General features: G+C 53.2%; 1 protein-coding gene across 3 annotated transcripts in view; it reads left to right on the plus strand.

Moving 5' to 3' along the window:
* CRHR1 (corticotropin releasing hormone receptor 1) overlaps positions 1 to 13,591 on the plus strand; it is a 51,021-nt gene that overhangs the window by 21,374 nt on the left and 16,056 nt on the right. For 2 of the 3 annotated variants that reach the window (XM_082603462.1, XM_082603463.1), the window contains exons 2-3: positions 1,969 to 2,056; positions 11,740 to 11,859. In XM_082603462.1, the coding sequence (XP_082459588.1) occupies positions 1,969 to 2,056; positions 11,740 to 11,859 (208 nt within the window). The remainder of the gene's footprint in view (positions 1 to 1,968; positions 2,057 to 11,739; positions 11,860 to 13,591) is intronic. The other variant, XM_082603464.1, reaches the window with a different exon arrangement.

Below are 13,591 nucleotides of genomic sequence, written 5' to 3' on the forward strand. Positions count from 1 at the left end.
CCCAAAGTGCAGTATCAAGATAAATCATATTTTAATATTATTACTGATTTTTCCTTTTAGCCGAGGCTCCAGTATGGCCCAGCACTGTTAGTGATCCTGGCTTTTTTTTAAAAAAAAGCTTTTGATATGTTGTTCATCATGGAATTTTTTGCATTAATTTAGAGTTTAAAAAAATATTGCATTAAAATATTATGTATCTTGACTACTAAGTTTTCTGGTGCCCCCCCCTTTAAATTTTGCACTGGAGGTGAATGCCTTGGTCTCCTCACCCTAGTCCTCGCCCTGCGAGTGAGGTCTGCAAATGAGGGCTGCGAATGTGTGCGGCTTGTGTTGGCCACCACCCTGGCTCTACTCTGAATTTGAAACTTGCTCACGTGGGACTCGGACAAGTCCCTACCTCTCTCATGAGCTCATGTTCCCCTGTGAAATGGCTAAGTCTGCTTCCAGATCGAAGTGTCCCTGTCTGAAGTTCTGCAGTGAATTTTGCAGAACTGTTTGGGAATGGGCTGGTGCTGAGACACCATGGCAGGTCGGGGGGCGGGGGGGAGGAGAGGAGACGGTCCCGGGGAGGGGACCCCAGGAAGGAAGAGCAGAGGAACAGGGGTGCTGATGCGGAGAGCAGCCTCCCATGAGGCCAGGGAGACAGGGCTCTGCTGTCCTGACAACTGGAGGGGGGCTGGGTACCATCCTCCACTACCCCAACCCCCCACATGCTCCTTAGCCCTTCACAAATCAAATCCCAAGGGAAACAATCACCTCGCCTCCAACCCGTGGCTAAATAAGAATCAGCAAGTTCAAATCAATCAGCGTGACCTATTGAGTGCCTGTTGTAGACCTGAAACACAACGTAACTCGTTAATATATTCAGCAAATTAGAATGCAATGAACAAAACAAAATCCTTCCCATCTTGGATCAAGCTGTGCTGCTCACAGAGGACTTGTACATACACTGCGTCCTGTAAGCCTGGCGGAGTGGTGGTGGGGCGGCTATTACACCCGTCTTTACAGGTGAGGAAATCGAGGCACAGAGAGGTCAAGTAACCTGCCCATGGCAACACAGTGAAACTGGGGCTGGATGCCAGGTCTCTTTTGACTCTGAATCCACAGGGAAGGTGTTGACCTTAAGGGAGGGGACACAATGATTACGTGTGGGTGTTAGTTGAAGAAGGGGGCAGCCCTCTAGGTGTGAGACCCATGCTCCTCTCCCCAGGTGGGCTGAAATTTTGGAATCAGAGTGACACAGAGTCCCCAGGGAGGGTAAGAGGCAAAGATTCTCCCTGGATTAGGGCAGGCATCTTTCCAGACACATTTATCCCTTCACCTCTCTGGGCCTCAGCTTCCTCATCAGGGACAGCCACGCCAGCCAGCCCCACAGAGAATGAAGTACCATCGTGGATATAAAATGACTTGGTAAATGGTGAGGCACAATTTGTAGTGACCAGTAATTAGCTGGGTGGGGCTGAGGGCCCGGGAGGCAGCTCATTAAACCACAGGTCCTGAGCTCCTGCAGCTGGGGAGGGAGGGCGGCTCACTAATGGGGGGTCTTCTGTGAGCCCATGCGGGTGGGGGGGGGCTCGGGGGTGCAGGTGGGAGGGTGTGGGTGTGGGTGTGTCGGGACACGCCTGTGCCACCCTTGAGACCCCGTGAGGATGGAGGTGGCTTGCTCAGGCAGAGCCTCTCTGGAGGCCCCCAGTCCTCAGGGAGAAAGTTCCCCTCTGTCCTGGGAACCTGGGCTCCTGCTGTCCCTGCCTCCCTTTCAGGCCCTTCAGAGAGCAGGGCAGCCCCAGACCTCGTAGGCAGAGAGGACACGGAGGAGGAGGGCAGGGAGGCTGGGCCGGTGGGGGACGGGTGTGTGTCTGGGATGAGCCGTATTTGTATGAAGGGGACAAGAGAGGCGGCAGGTAGCTCCCGGCCAGACTCTGCTCATGACACAGTCTAACTGCGTCCCTCACCTCCCTGTGCCCACAGGCCCTTCTCCTCCTGGGGCTGCACTCCATCTCCGCCTCCGTCCAGGACCAGCACTGCGAGAGCTTGTCCCTGGCCGCCAACATCTCTGGTGAGCACCCCCATGCGCCTCCTGCAAGATTCCAGGTCCCCACCCCCCCACCCCCAGGGCTCCCAGAGCCTGCACCCAGAGCCATGCCCTGGGGCAGGAGCAGCAGAGAGATTTCCCCTCTGGGGCTCCAAGCAATCCATCATCTATCCACGGAGTGCTGTGTTGAGCAGGACCCTGAAGTTGGGTGTAAGTGCGGTGGGAAAGAGAGCTGCGATTAGGTGACAACATCAGCCAGGGGCACAGAGGGGCCTGGGGCACGTGTGCCAAGTCGTTATCCTCCCTGCTTTGGGGTGGACAACAGGGGAGGTCGCCCCAGCCCTTGCAACTGTGAGAACCAACAGAACAGAGGGCTGGGCTGTGACTCAGGCATCAGGGAGGAAGAAAGCCTGCTGTTTGCTGCTGCTAAAAATGCCTGAAGCATAATATGTAGGGCGCTCTGTGTGGGGCACTGTCTGAGGTATTTGAGATACAGCTCTTCCTTGACTTACAATGGGGTTATGTCCAGATAAACTTATCATAAATTGAAAATATCGTAAGTCAAAAATTCACTGAATACACCTAACCTACTGATCAGCATAGCGTAGACTAGCCTACTTTGAAATGCTCAGAACACTTACATTAGCGACAGTCGGGCAACATCATCTAACACAAAGCCTATTTTATAACAGTGTTGAATATCTCTTGTAATTTATTGAATACTGTACTGAAAGTGAAACACGGAGTGGTCGTCTGGGTACAGAGTGGTTGTCAGTGTGCCAGTTGTTTACTCCCGTGATCGCATGGCTGACTGGGAGTTGCTGCAGCTGCCAGCGCCCAGCATCACGAGAGAGGACTGTACCACATATTACTAGCCTTGGAAAAGGTCAAAATTCAACATCTGAAGTGTGGTTTGTACAGAATGCATATTGCTGTCAAGCCATCGTACAGTCGAAAAACCATCAAAGTCGAACCATCGTAAGTCGGCGACCGTCTGTATATTCACCCAGTTTTTACGATCTTCTGAGGCAGGTGCTGTTATCCTCCTTTTACACATAAGGAAACTGAGGCACAGAGCAGAACTAGTAAGTGCTGGAGCTGATTTGAGCCCAGGAAGCCTGGCTCCCAGATACGTTCTATACCACCGTGGTCTACCCCTCCTCGACAGAAAATACTGCTTAACTGCAAATATTACTAACACTTGTATAACTTCACCATTTACAAAGTGCTTTTGTATAATAATCTTATTTCGTCCTCACGAGAGTTTAAGATGCGATATTTGTACAGATGAGGAAACTGAGGCATGGGAGAATTCGGTTTTTGGGCTCCTGAGGCCATGCCTTTTCTAATTTGAGGTGTGGTCCTTGAACCCTCATCCTGGTCCCTTTAACCAGGGTCCTGGGGATGCTGCTGCCCAGCGATGGTGGAGAGGTGCACCTGAGGGTCTTTGCGAGGCTTGTTCTTTGGTGATTCATTTTCCTCTGCAGGTCTCTCTCCTTGATTCAATCCAACTCATTAACTGAGCACCTACTGTGCGCCGGGCCCCATGTTCCCTGGGAGAACAAAGAGGAGCTCACAGTTTGGTATGGGAGTCAAGTTCATAAACACATGTGCTATGAGGCGCAAGGCCCGCGCTGTTGGAGAAATGGCCACCACGTGCTGGCAGGGAAGCGGAGTTTCTGAACCTGGGCCTGCGGGGAGAGGAGGCTTGGGGAGAGGAGGCTTCCACAGCTCCAGGCAGCTGCCCCGTGGCCTGCTGTTCCCTCAGTAGGGTGGGGGTTGGGGGGCGAGAGAATGAGCACCAGACCTGGAGCACTGACTGGATTCCCATGCTCATAGGGGCGCTCAGTCTTGTCCTGTCTGCCCTAGGGGGCCCCACTGATAGCCACAGGGATGAGCATGCCTTTGACTCCCTTGAGCCTCACTTTGCAGTTATAGAGTAGGGTGGGAGGGCTGACACCTGCCTCAAGGATCTGTTATGCTTAAATGCACTATGTTTAATGGCAATATTTCACAAACTGTAGAGCGCCATACCACTACTGAATATTATTTATTATTGTTGGTAAGAGCAGGCTTTTAAAAGTGCTTACTGTGTAGCCAGAATGAGGGGCAGGCACTTGCCATGAATTGCTCACTACAATGGAGGTGGCAGGGAGGTTAGATGGGGGTGGTGTGAATCCGGGAAGCCTTCCTGAAGGAAGAGGTTTCAAGGTGAGTCTCTGAGAGACTCTGAGCAGGGACTGGCAGAGAAGAGCCAATGCTCTGAGCCGAAGCTAGAGTTGACTGAGGACTAGCAGGTGGGTTTGGTGGAAGAACAGGGGAGGGGTCAGGAGGGACGAGCAGTAAGCCTGGGGAGGTACTGGGAGCCCAGAGCATCTGGCTGCAAAGGTGGCTAAGCTGGGCCATGAGGAACGGAAAGTTCTTGAGCAAGAGTCTGGAGAAAGACTGGGAGGGAAGAGACCTGCTCGGAGGCCTGGCCTGAGAAGAAGCTCCCCCCGATCCCAGCCCCTTGCACGGCGGCCAGGTCCGTCTCCACTGACTTGCTTATTGTGCTCCTGCGCAGTGACATTCCCTGAGCCCACGAAGGTGTCACCTGTCCTTGGAGGAAGCAGGCTGTGATGAATGTCGTTCATTTCCCGATGATTTGTACTCTGTGCCCCTACCCCCAGCCCAGCCCAGCCTGCCTGGCTTCAGGGCACACAATCCATCACCCTCCACAGCAGCCTCTGAAAATGGGCTATTTGTCTTCCGATGCTAAGACCTACCCAGACTGATGGGCACTGGTAGAGACAGATGGTGAGGGTGGGGTGGAGGGACTGAGACAGATGGATGGGCGTCTGGCCGGGGTGGCTGGCACTGAGCTGGGGCCTTTGGGGGGCCTCTCACATGCCAGGAGCAGGGAGAAGGTGGGTCCCCAGGGCCCAGGCTCCATCACGTGGCAGATCACAGACTTGACAACTCATAAAATCATGGCATGAATATGACGATGCCAGAAAGTAACAGAATTATTGACCCATGACATCAGAGATAAATGGAATCATAGCACTGACAAGGACCCGGGGTCATCTCCTGTCTTAAGGTCATGAATGATAATAATAATTAATGTAATAACTAATAATAACAACTAATGTTTACTTAGTGCCTATTGTATGTTAGACACCATTCTAAGTGCTTTAATCTCATTCAGTCATCAAACAATACTGTTAGGATTTTTTTTTTTTTTTTTGCGGTACGTGGGCCTCTCACTGTTGTGGCCTCTCCCGTTGCGGAGCACAGGCTCCGGCCGCACAGGCTCAGTGGCCATGGCTCACGGGCCCAGCCGCTCCGCAGCATGTGGGATCTTCCCGGACCGGGGCACAAACCCGTGTCCCCTGCATTGGCAGGCGGACTCTCAACCACTGCGCCACCAGGGAAGCCCAGGAATTATTTTTATCATCATCGTACAGAAGAGAAACGTACAGCTCAGAGATGTTACGTAATGTGCTCAAGTACACATGGTTACTAAGCAGTAGCCCCAAGATTTGAATCAAATGGCCTGATTCTGGACTTTCCCACCACCATGTATGTGGTCACCTGGAAAGTCGCAGTACCCAGGGCCCACTATGGTCAGTCCTCCAGGGGTGCAGAGACGCCCCTGCAGTTTCCCATACCTATACTGGGTTTACCCACAGCTCCCAGTATTCCTCAGAACCTACTATGTGCCTGACACCATACTAGGTGCAAAACTGAAGAGCCCATAGACCTGCAGGACCGGAGGCTCCCACCCACATGTCCTGATGAATCACTCACACACCCTACAAAGGCATCTTTCTATTCTGCCCAGCCAAGGAGAAGACAGTCCAATGACGAAGTGGCTGAGCAAAGAGCAGGACTCTCTGCCTGGCCTCTCTATGCCAGGTGACACGGGCAGAGCCCCTGGCCATTCATCCCGGCAGCACCTTCCTGGACTGAGCAAGCTGCCCTCTGGGCAGCCTTGGCTGAGTCTCCCTCCTGGGCTTAAACCAAACAGGGGGATGGGCTTCCCAGCTGCAGGGCTGCTGCCATGTGCCCCCCTACCCTAGTTCATTCAGAAGCCCCTGATGGGAGACCCGACATAACTGGGGACAGGAACCAGGTTCCAACCTTCCATGGAAGTTATCTACTATGGAAAGACCTGCTGAGTACATTTGGACCCTGAGCCCGATGGGAAGGGAACTATATAATCTATTTGGGGGAAGAAACCAGTGCCCAATTGTGCACAAGTTTTAAATAGGCCACCTTCAAAGGGTTCTTTTCTGTTCATTAAAGCGGTTCCCCCCAGGACTCTGACTCAGCAGGTGTTTTTCAGAGGCAGGTGGGAGCCCTTCATACTGTTCCTCTCTCCTCTTCCCTCCGTTCGCAGGGATCTGGGGTGGGCTGACCACAGTGCTCCCATGAACATCTGGAGTGTTGGCCCCCATGCATCTGCTTTGTGCATGTGTGGGGAACGAGGAAGACACAGGACCAGTTTTATGGGTTACTTTTGGTTCCTCCCACCCCAGGCCCAGAAGAAACTCTGAAGGGATCTAGCTGCCCCATGAGTGAGGGGGTGAGCCACCAAGTGACAGGAATGTTAATACCTCAGACACACTGAGCACACACCTGCCTGAGGGCCTTTGTAGCTGCTGTTCCCTCTAGAACCCTCTTCCCCCAGGTAGGCACACAGCTACCTCTCTCACTTCCATTGGGTCTCTGCCTAAATATTAGGACCAAATTAAAATAGCGCTCCTGTCAGTCTTTATCTCCTTACCCTGCTTGTTTTTTCTCCATAGCATCTCTCACTGGTTAACAGGTACGTCTGTCTGTCTGCACACACAACCCCAACCCCCAACCCCGTAAACTGACAGCAGGGCATTTTTTTTTTATACAGCACATTACTATTAGTTATCTATTTTAGACATATTAGTGTATATATGTCCATCCCAATCTCCCAATTCATCCTACCACCCCCCCCACCCTGCTTTCCCCGCTTGGTGTCCGTACGTTTGTTCTCTACATCTGTGTCTCTATTTCTGACAGCAGGGCATTTATTTTATTCATTACTGTATCCTCAGCTCCTAAAACATTTTTTAGGTGGTCAGTAAAACTTGTTGAATAAAGAGCAAAGTCTTTATTTCTCCCCACCTATTACTTCACTGACCAGGAGGGGATCCTGGTGACGGGTCTGCATGGGGAGGAGTTGGGTCCTAATAGTAATAACTCAGGCTTCGTGCTGCTGGCTGGTAAGTCTACTTGGCTATTTGCAAGGTTGGTTTACTCTGGTCCAAACTGCTCCTCAGCCCAGAACTATGCTACCCAAGGGGGGACATATCCCCCAGAAGAGCAGGAGAGACTGCACATTTGTATCAGTGGGACCTGGAGAATCACAGTCCAACAGCCCTGACCTCTAGGTCCTTATAGCCCCCATGCTGAGTGACACCAGGACTTCCTTTCCTTCCTTCTCCCCTTCCCAACTAGGAAATCCAGTCCCTCCCCACCCACAGCACCTCTGAAATTATTTTTCTCTGTACCTTGCTCTCCTGGCTTTCTGTCTGCTTCTCCCTGTTTTATTCTCAGTGTCTTCTGTCTTCTGTTTCCTCTCTCTCCCCCTCTCTCCTTCTCCCCTTGTCCCCTCCCTGCTTTTCTTCTCCTCAGAGTGATGGAGTGAATTGAATGGGTGGCATGAATTTCATCAGGTGCCCTTCACATTGCCTGGTACAGAGTAGTGTTCAACAAAGGCCGTTTCCCCCGGCCCCCCAAATCCTGTACACCCTTCCTTTCCTCTTTTCCCTCCCTACCTCTCTCTTGTCCGTCTACTCCCTAAAACCAAGAGGCCAATTCCGCTTAGAACTTTCTAGCCCGTATTTGCGCGTCGTAGCTCGGTCGCCGCTCCTGATTGGCCCTGTGCCTCTGGCCACACCCCTGCTTGGCTCTTCCCTCCCTCGGACCCCGCCCACCCAGTCTCCGGAGCCCAGGCCAGCGCGCGCGGGCATTTTCTTTCCGAGGGATGGGCAACGTCGTCCCCCGACCACTTGCATTTAGTTTCTCTTCTCCATTCTTGCAGCCTCTCTCTCCCTTTCTTCCCGTCTCGCACCAAGACTTTCATTCCCTCCAGGATTTTCTGGGCTCTTCATGTAAAGGTCATGTCTGATGCAGTGTTCCCCCGCACCACCTCCACGCAGCCTTCTGTGAGCTTCGAGGGACGGGAGGAAGGGAGAGAGGGAGGCACTACCGGAGGAACCCAGGGCACAGAGACCAGTGCACCCAAATGCTGAGGAGGCCAGTTGCCCAGATTGGGGACCGCTGTGGTGCAGTCGGAAGAGCCCTGGGCAGGCGTCAAAATCCACTTCTGCCTCTTAGTGTCTATGTGACTAAGGATAAGCAATTTGCTCGGCCTCAGTTTTCCTATCTGTAAAACAGGGAGAATTAGCACCCACATTGGCAGACGGTGTGAGACCCATAGTAGGTGGTATGGAATCCTAATCTGTACCACGGACTAGAGGCAGAAAGCTCTACCCTGCCCATTCCCACCTGCATATGCCTGACCAGCCGTGGGTGGGGTCAGGCCTCTGGGCATTGGCTGGTACCTGGTCCTTGAGACCAGGAGGGCCATTGGCTCAGCAGCCGGTCCCTGCCTTGGCTCTGGCCTGGTCTTGGCTGTGGTTGGTGCCCAGTCCTGCCCTGCCCTCTGTTCTTTTCAGAAGGGACTCTGGGGCACTTTCCAGGGCAGGGGAGAGAGGGCAGGGAGGGAGGGCAGATGCTACACTGAGAGTGGGCCTTAGGCAAGTTCCAGGTACCACTTGTGACATTCCATTTAATGCTCCCAGTGCCTAGCTCAGGAGATAATGTGAGTGAGTGAGTGAATGAACAACCTACTGAGGAAGGTTATTACGTCAGGTGGTATATGTAAAGCACCTGGCAGGTGCCTGGCACACAGTCAGCCCTCAGTAAATACTGCCCCTTTCCCTGCTGCCTCTTGGACTGTTCTCCTCCCTTTATTGGCAAGCAGTGTGCTGTAATAGAAAGAACACTCGATTTAGAGTCCCAAACACCTGGTTATGAGTCCTAGTTCTTTCACTCATTGATGCACGACCCTGGGCAAGTCACTTACTTCCCTGGGCCTCAGTTTCCTCATCTGTAAAAAGGGAATAATGAATCTGTAAATTTTAAAAAAAGGGAGTAATGACATTGCAGGGTGAATGAGGAGCAAACAAAATACATGAAGAAGGCCTTTGGAGAAGCAAAGCACGGTTCATAATACTATGCCTCCCTCCTGACGGCCACATGCCTCCGCTTCTCCCCTCCTGCAGGCTCAGCACGACTGGTATGACCCATGGCAGATTAAAATCTCAACCTGATTTCCTCACTCCCCCACCCCCATCACCTCTCTGTGATGTCCTTCGTGGAGGCTCCACTGTGGCACAGCACCAGGGCTTGGCCCACCCCTGCTGCCTAGCTGGCCATCTCCTCGTGTCCATTAAGCCCCAATCCAGATTTCTTTCTCTTTCAATTAAACCACTTAGCCTTGAAGCCTTTGCCCCTTGAGCCCAGATTTGCACACACATCCTATGAATAGCTTTGATTAGAAAGAAAAACCAGAATTTGGTACAAGTGTTGCTCAGCGCTGCCTTGCATCCAGCAAGTAAGGGATGCCCGTCTAACCCAATGCTGTTTCCTGAGAGACTGGGCACAGGCTAAGCTGTGGGGGGGAGATGGCAGGTGGGCCCCAGCCAGGGCTTGGCAGCTGCTGATGCCCTGGACTGAAGATGCCACCCCTTCATTGGCTCGGGGCTCTCCCTGGCTTGTCTGTACACTCTATGGCCAGTCTCAGGTTACTAACTTCTCCCATCATGATGGACACACTGGGTCTCCACAGGACTGGCGTGCCAGCCTTGAGAGGAGAGGGGCACGGAAAGGCAGAGAAAGAAGGGGCAGCATCAGGAGGGATGCCAGGACTGTCCTCAGCCCTGCCCCCACCCATTGGAGACCAAAAGCACCCCCCTTCCCAGAAGTGTTACTGTGGCTTCAGCTCTGCTCCAACACGCACACGCACGCACACGCACACGCACGCTCCACTCCAAAACGCTCTTAATTAAGGGCAAACATTTCGAAGGGGATTTTGACACCCTCTCTTTAGTCCAGTTGTTTACATCCTTTTCTTTTTTTCTTTTTTTTTTGCGGTACGCGGGCCTCTCACTGTTGTGGCCTCTCCCGTTGTGGAGCACAGGCTCCGGACGCGCAGGCTCCGCGGCCACGGCTCACGGGCCCAGCTGCTCCGTGGCATGTGAGATCTTCCTGGACCGGGGCACGAACCCGCGTCCCGTGCATCGGCAGGTGGACTCTCAACCACTGCGCCACCAGGGAAACCCCTACATCATTTTCTGAGTCACAGACCCCTTTGAGAATCTAATGAAAGCCATGGTTCCTTTCCCAACTGCATGTATAGAACAAATTTTTCATTTAATTTCAAAGTCTCTATGAACCCTTAAAGCTTCCAGTGGACTGAGATTAAGAATTTCTGATCAGATCCAACTACTTCATTATCGATAAAATACTAAGGCTCAGAGAAGGCAAGAGACTTGCCTACAATCACACAGCAAATTAGTAGCAGAGCCCAGTCTGAAGCCAGGGTTCCAGATTACTGATTCCTTTCCACTCCCCCATGTGGTGTCTCCCTCCCTTTTTTCTCCATGGTCCCCTTCTCAGTCAGTCCTCTCCTAGGTCCCAGCACAGACCAGAGCACGAATGTTCGGTAAAAGTGGTTATCAGGTGAGCTAGAAGGTGGGCCAACTTCCTTCAGCTGGTTCCTCCCTGCAGGTCCAGAGCAGATGTGGTTTGGTTGTAGAGACATGTGAGGGAACTGGGTCAGGGGTTGGCTGGGTCTCTTCTGAGCCATTCAGGCTGTGAATTCTTTTTTTTTTTTTTTTAATATTAAATGTGGGTTTTTTCTTTTTCTTATTTATTTATTTATTTTTATTTTGGCTGCATTGGGTCTTCATTGCTGCACGCAGGCTTTCTCTAGTTGCGGCGAGCGGGGGCTACTCTTTGTTTCAGTGCGTGGGCTTCTCATTGCGGTGGCTTCTCTTGCTGCGGAGCACGGGCTCTAGGCACGCAGGCTTCAGCCGTTGCGGCATTCAGGCCCTACAGCACGCGGGCTTCAGTAGTTGTGGCATGCAGGCTCAGTAGTTGTGGCTCGCGGGCTCTAGAGCTCAGGCTCAGTAGTTGTGGCGCATGGGCTTAGTTGCTCCACGGCATGTGGGATCTTCCCGGACCAGGGATTGAACTCATGTCCCCTGCATTGGCAGGCGAATTCTTAACCACTGTGCCACCAGGAAAGTCCCAGGCTGTGAATTCTAAGAGCTGCGGTCCAAGTAAAGGGCCAAGAGAAGTGTCCTCAGGCTACAGAGCAGGGGACCTGGAGCACGTCCAGCCTTCCTCTAAATGCCAGCCAGGATCTCAACTTTTAACACCACCTCCAGCCATCTCTGTTCCTCCTCTGCTCTGGAACCCACATTGTCTCCCTAGTGCCATAGCATCAAATTCAGATTCCTTTCCCTGGTGTCTCCTCTGCAGAAAAGGAGCTCATCTCTGCACTGGGGTCATTGCTCCTGTCCTGTGCCCAGATGGCTTGTGAATGTGGCCCAGTGGGGAGGGGGTGGGACACTGCAGTGGGGATGTTGCTCTGCCACACCCGTTGTCTCTGCCCCCAGGACTGCAGTGCAACGCATCCGTGGACCTCATTGGCACCTGCTGGCCCCAGAGCCCTGCAGGGCAGCTGGTGGTTCGACCCTGCCCTGCCTATTTCTACGGTGTCCGCTACAACACCACAAGTAAGGGAGCCCATGGAGGGCAGACCATCTCCTGGGAGGTGGGACAGGATGGGGAGAGCTTGGGACTTGTTGGAGGTGGGGAAAATAATAATGACAATGGCAATAATAGTAATGCCATTCATGGGTACAACCACCGTTGACCAATGGCCAGCGCTGTGCTCTGCTGGGTATTCTGCTTATTACTACTGATGCTCACGATACCCTGGAAGATGCTACATGTGACTATGTTATATAACTAAGGCCTCCAAGGCTCAGAGAGGTTAGGGAAGTTGCCCAAGGTCAGCTGGTGAGGTGAGAGGTGAGGCTGGAATTTGCATCCGGGCCTGTCTGACACTTTCTTCTGCAGTTGACACACTGGGTTTACGTTGGCATGAGCCATGAGGTAGGGCAGAGATCATCAGAAAGCCCTAACTTTGCTCAGAGAGGATACCAGGCCTATCCAGGGCCCTCCAGCCACGAGATGGGGGACTCAGAGTTTTAGATCCGTAGGCGGGGGGCTTGTCCTTGCATGTAGGCCCACAGGTGGGGTGGGGGTGGGAGACGACTGACCTGGGCAGGGTTTGTTCGGATACTTGATCCCCATGTAAACACCCTGCTCCCGTAGGGCCCTGAGCCTCCACCTCCAGGCTTTGCAGCTTCTTGCTATGCCACCTGTCACCCTCAGAATTAATTTGCTCTCCCCTGTCAAGGCCTCACAGCCCCTGCTTATCAAGAGGGCAACAGCTGCAGGCCAGGGGCCCTGAGCTGTCTGAGGGGAGGGTGGGGGGTTCCTTGGGTGGGCCCTTGGGGTCTGGTGGGCCTGAGATCAGAGCCCCCCCAAGAGGTGACAGAGGGTGACCACAGACACCAACTGTGACCTTTAACACAATTTTCCTCTCTTATGTCCCTCGGGCCCCTCATCTGAGGATGGAGAAGGCTCGATGACATGGTTTCTTAAGACTGTCCAGCTCAGAACTCCCAAGTTCTTTCTCCTGCCCCTCTCTTTTTTTTACCAGCTGGATTAATGGGGTTTGGGTTGGGGGCCACAGCCAAGGAGGGGTGGGAAGGCCCTGGGGAGGTGTTGGGACTGGGCGGGAGGCTGGAACAGCCAGACCATGCAGCTTCGTGTGTCTGCAACTGCACCCTGGACCCCAGGAGGAGAAGAAAGCCTGGAGGAGGTGTGGGGAGAATGCAAGTAGGAGGAAGGGCAGGACGACCTAAAGGAGAGTTTGTGTATCCTGCCAGCCTCTAACTTCGGCCCATTTTAGTTGGAAATGCAGGCAAAGAGGCTAAAAATGCCCAAGGTCACAGGGCTTGGAGGCAGCACTGGAACTGGGGAGCCAGAGCCCTCCTGCTGTTCCCCTCACCCGGCTGGGTGCCCTGCGCTGGAGCTCCCCAGAGAAAGGCAGCACTAGGGCTGGTGCTTGGTGGGGCATGGGGGGCTGCTTCCAGAAGGAATCCCCCAAGTCCCCTCACCAGAGCACCAGGTCCTGTCAATTCCACCTCCAAAGTGAGTCTCATGTCTGACCCTCCCTGCCCTCCATCCCCAATGCCACTGCCCCGGTCCAGGGTACCCCAATCTCCAACCCTAGTTTCTCATCTGACCCTGTCACACACACCCTTGCTTGGAGTCAGCCCTTCTGTGGGTCCCCATGGCCCCCATGGTCAAGTCCACCCGCTAGCTACAGTCCTGCCTATCTTTGCAGCCGGTCCTGGCCACTCCCCATGAACTACCCCCACTCTCATCCCCGAA

The sequence above is a fragment of the Mesoplodon mirus genome (assembly GCF_964341445.2).
Source record: "Mesoplodon mirus genome assembly, chromosome: 18".
NCBI lineage: Eukaryota > Metazoa > Chordata > Mammalia > Artiodactyla > Ziphiidae > Mesoplodon > Mesoplodon mirus.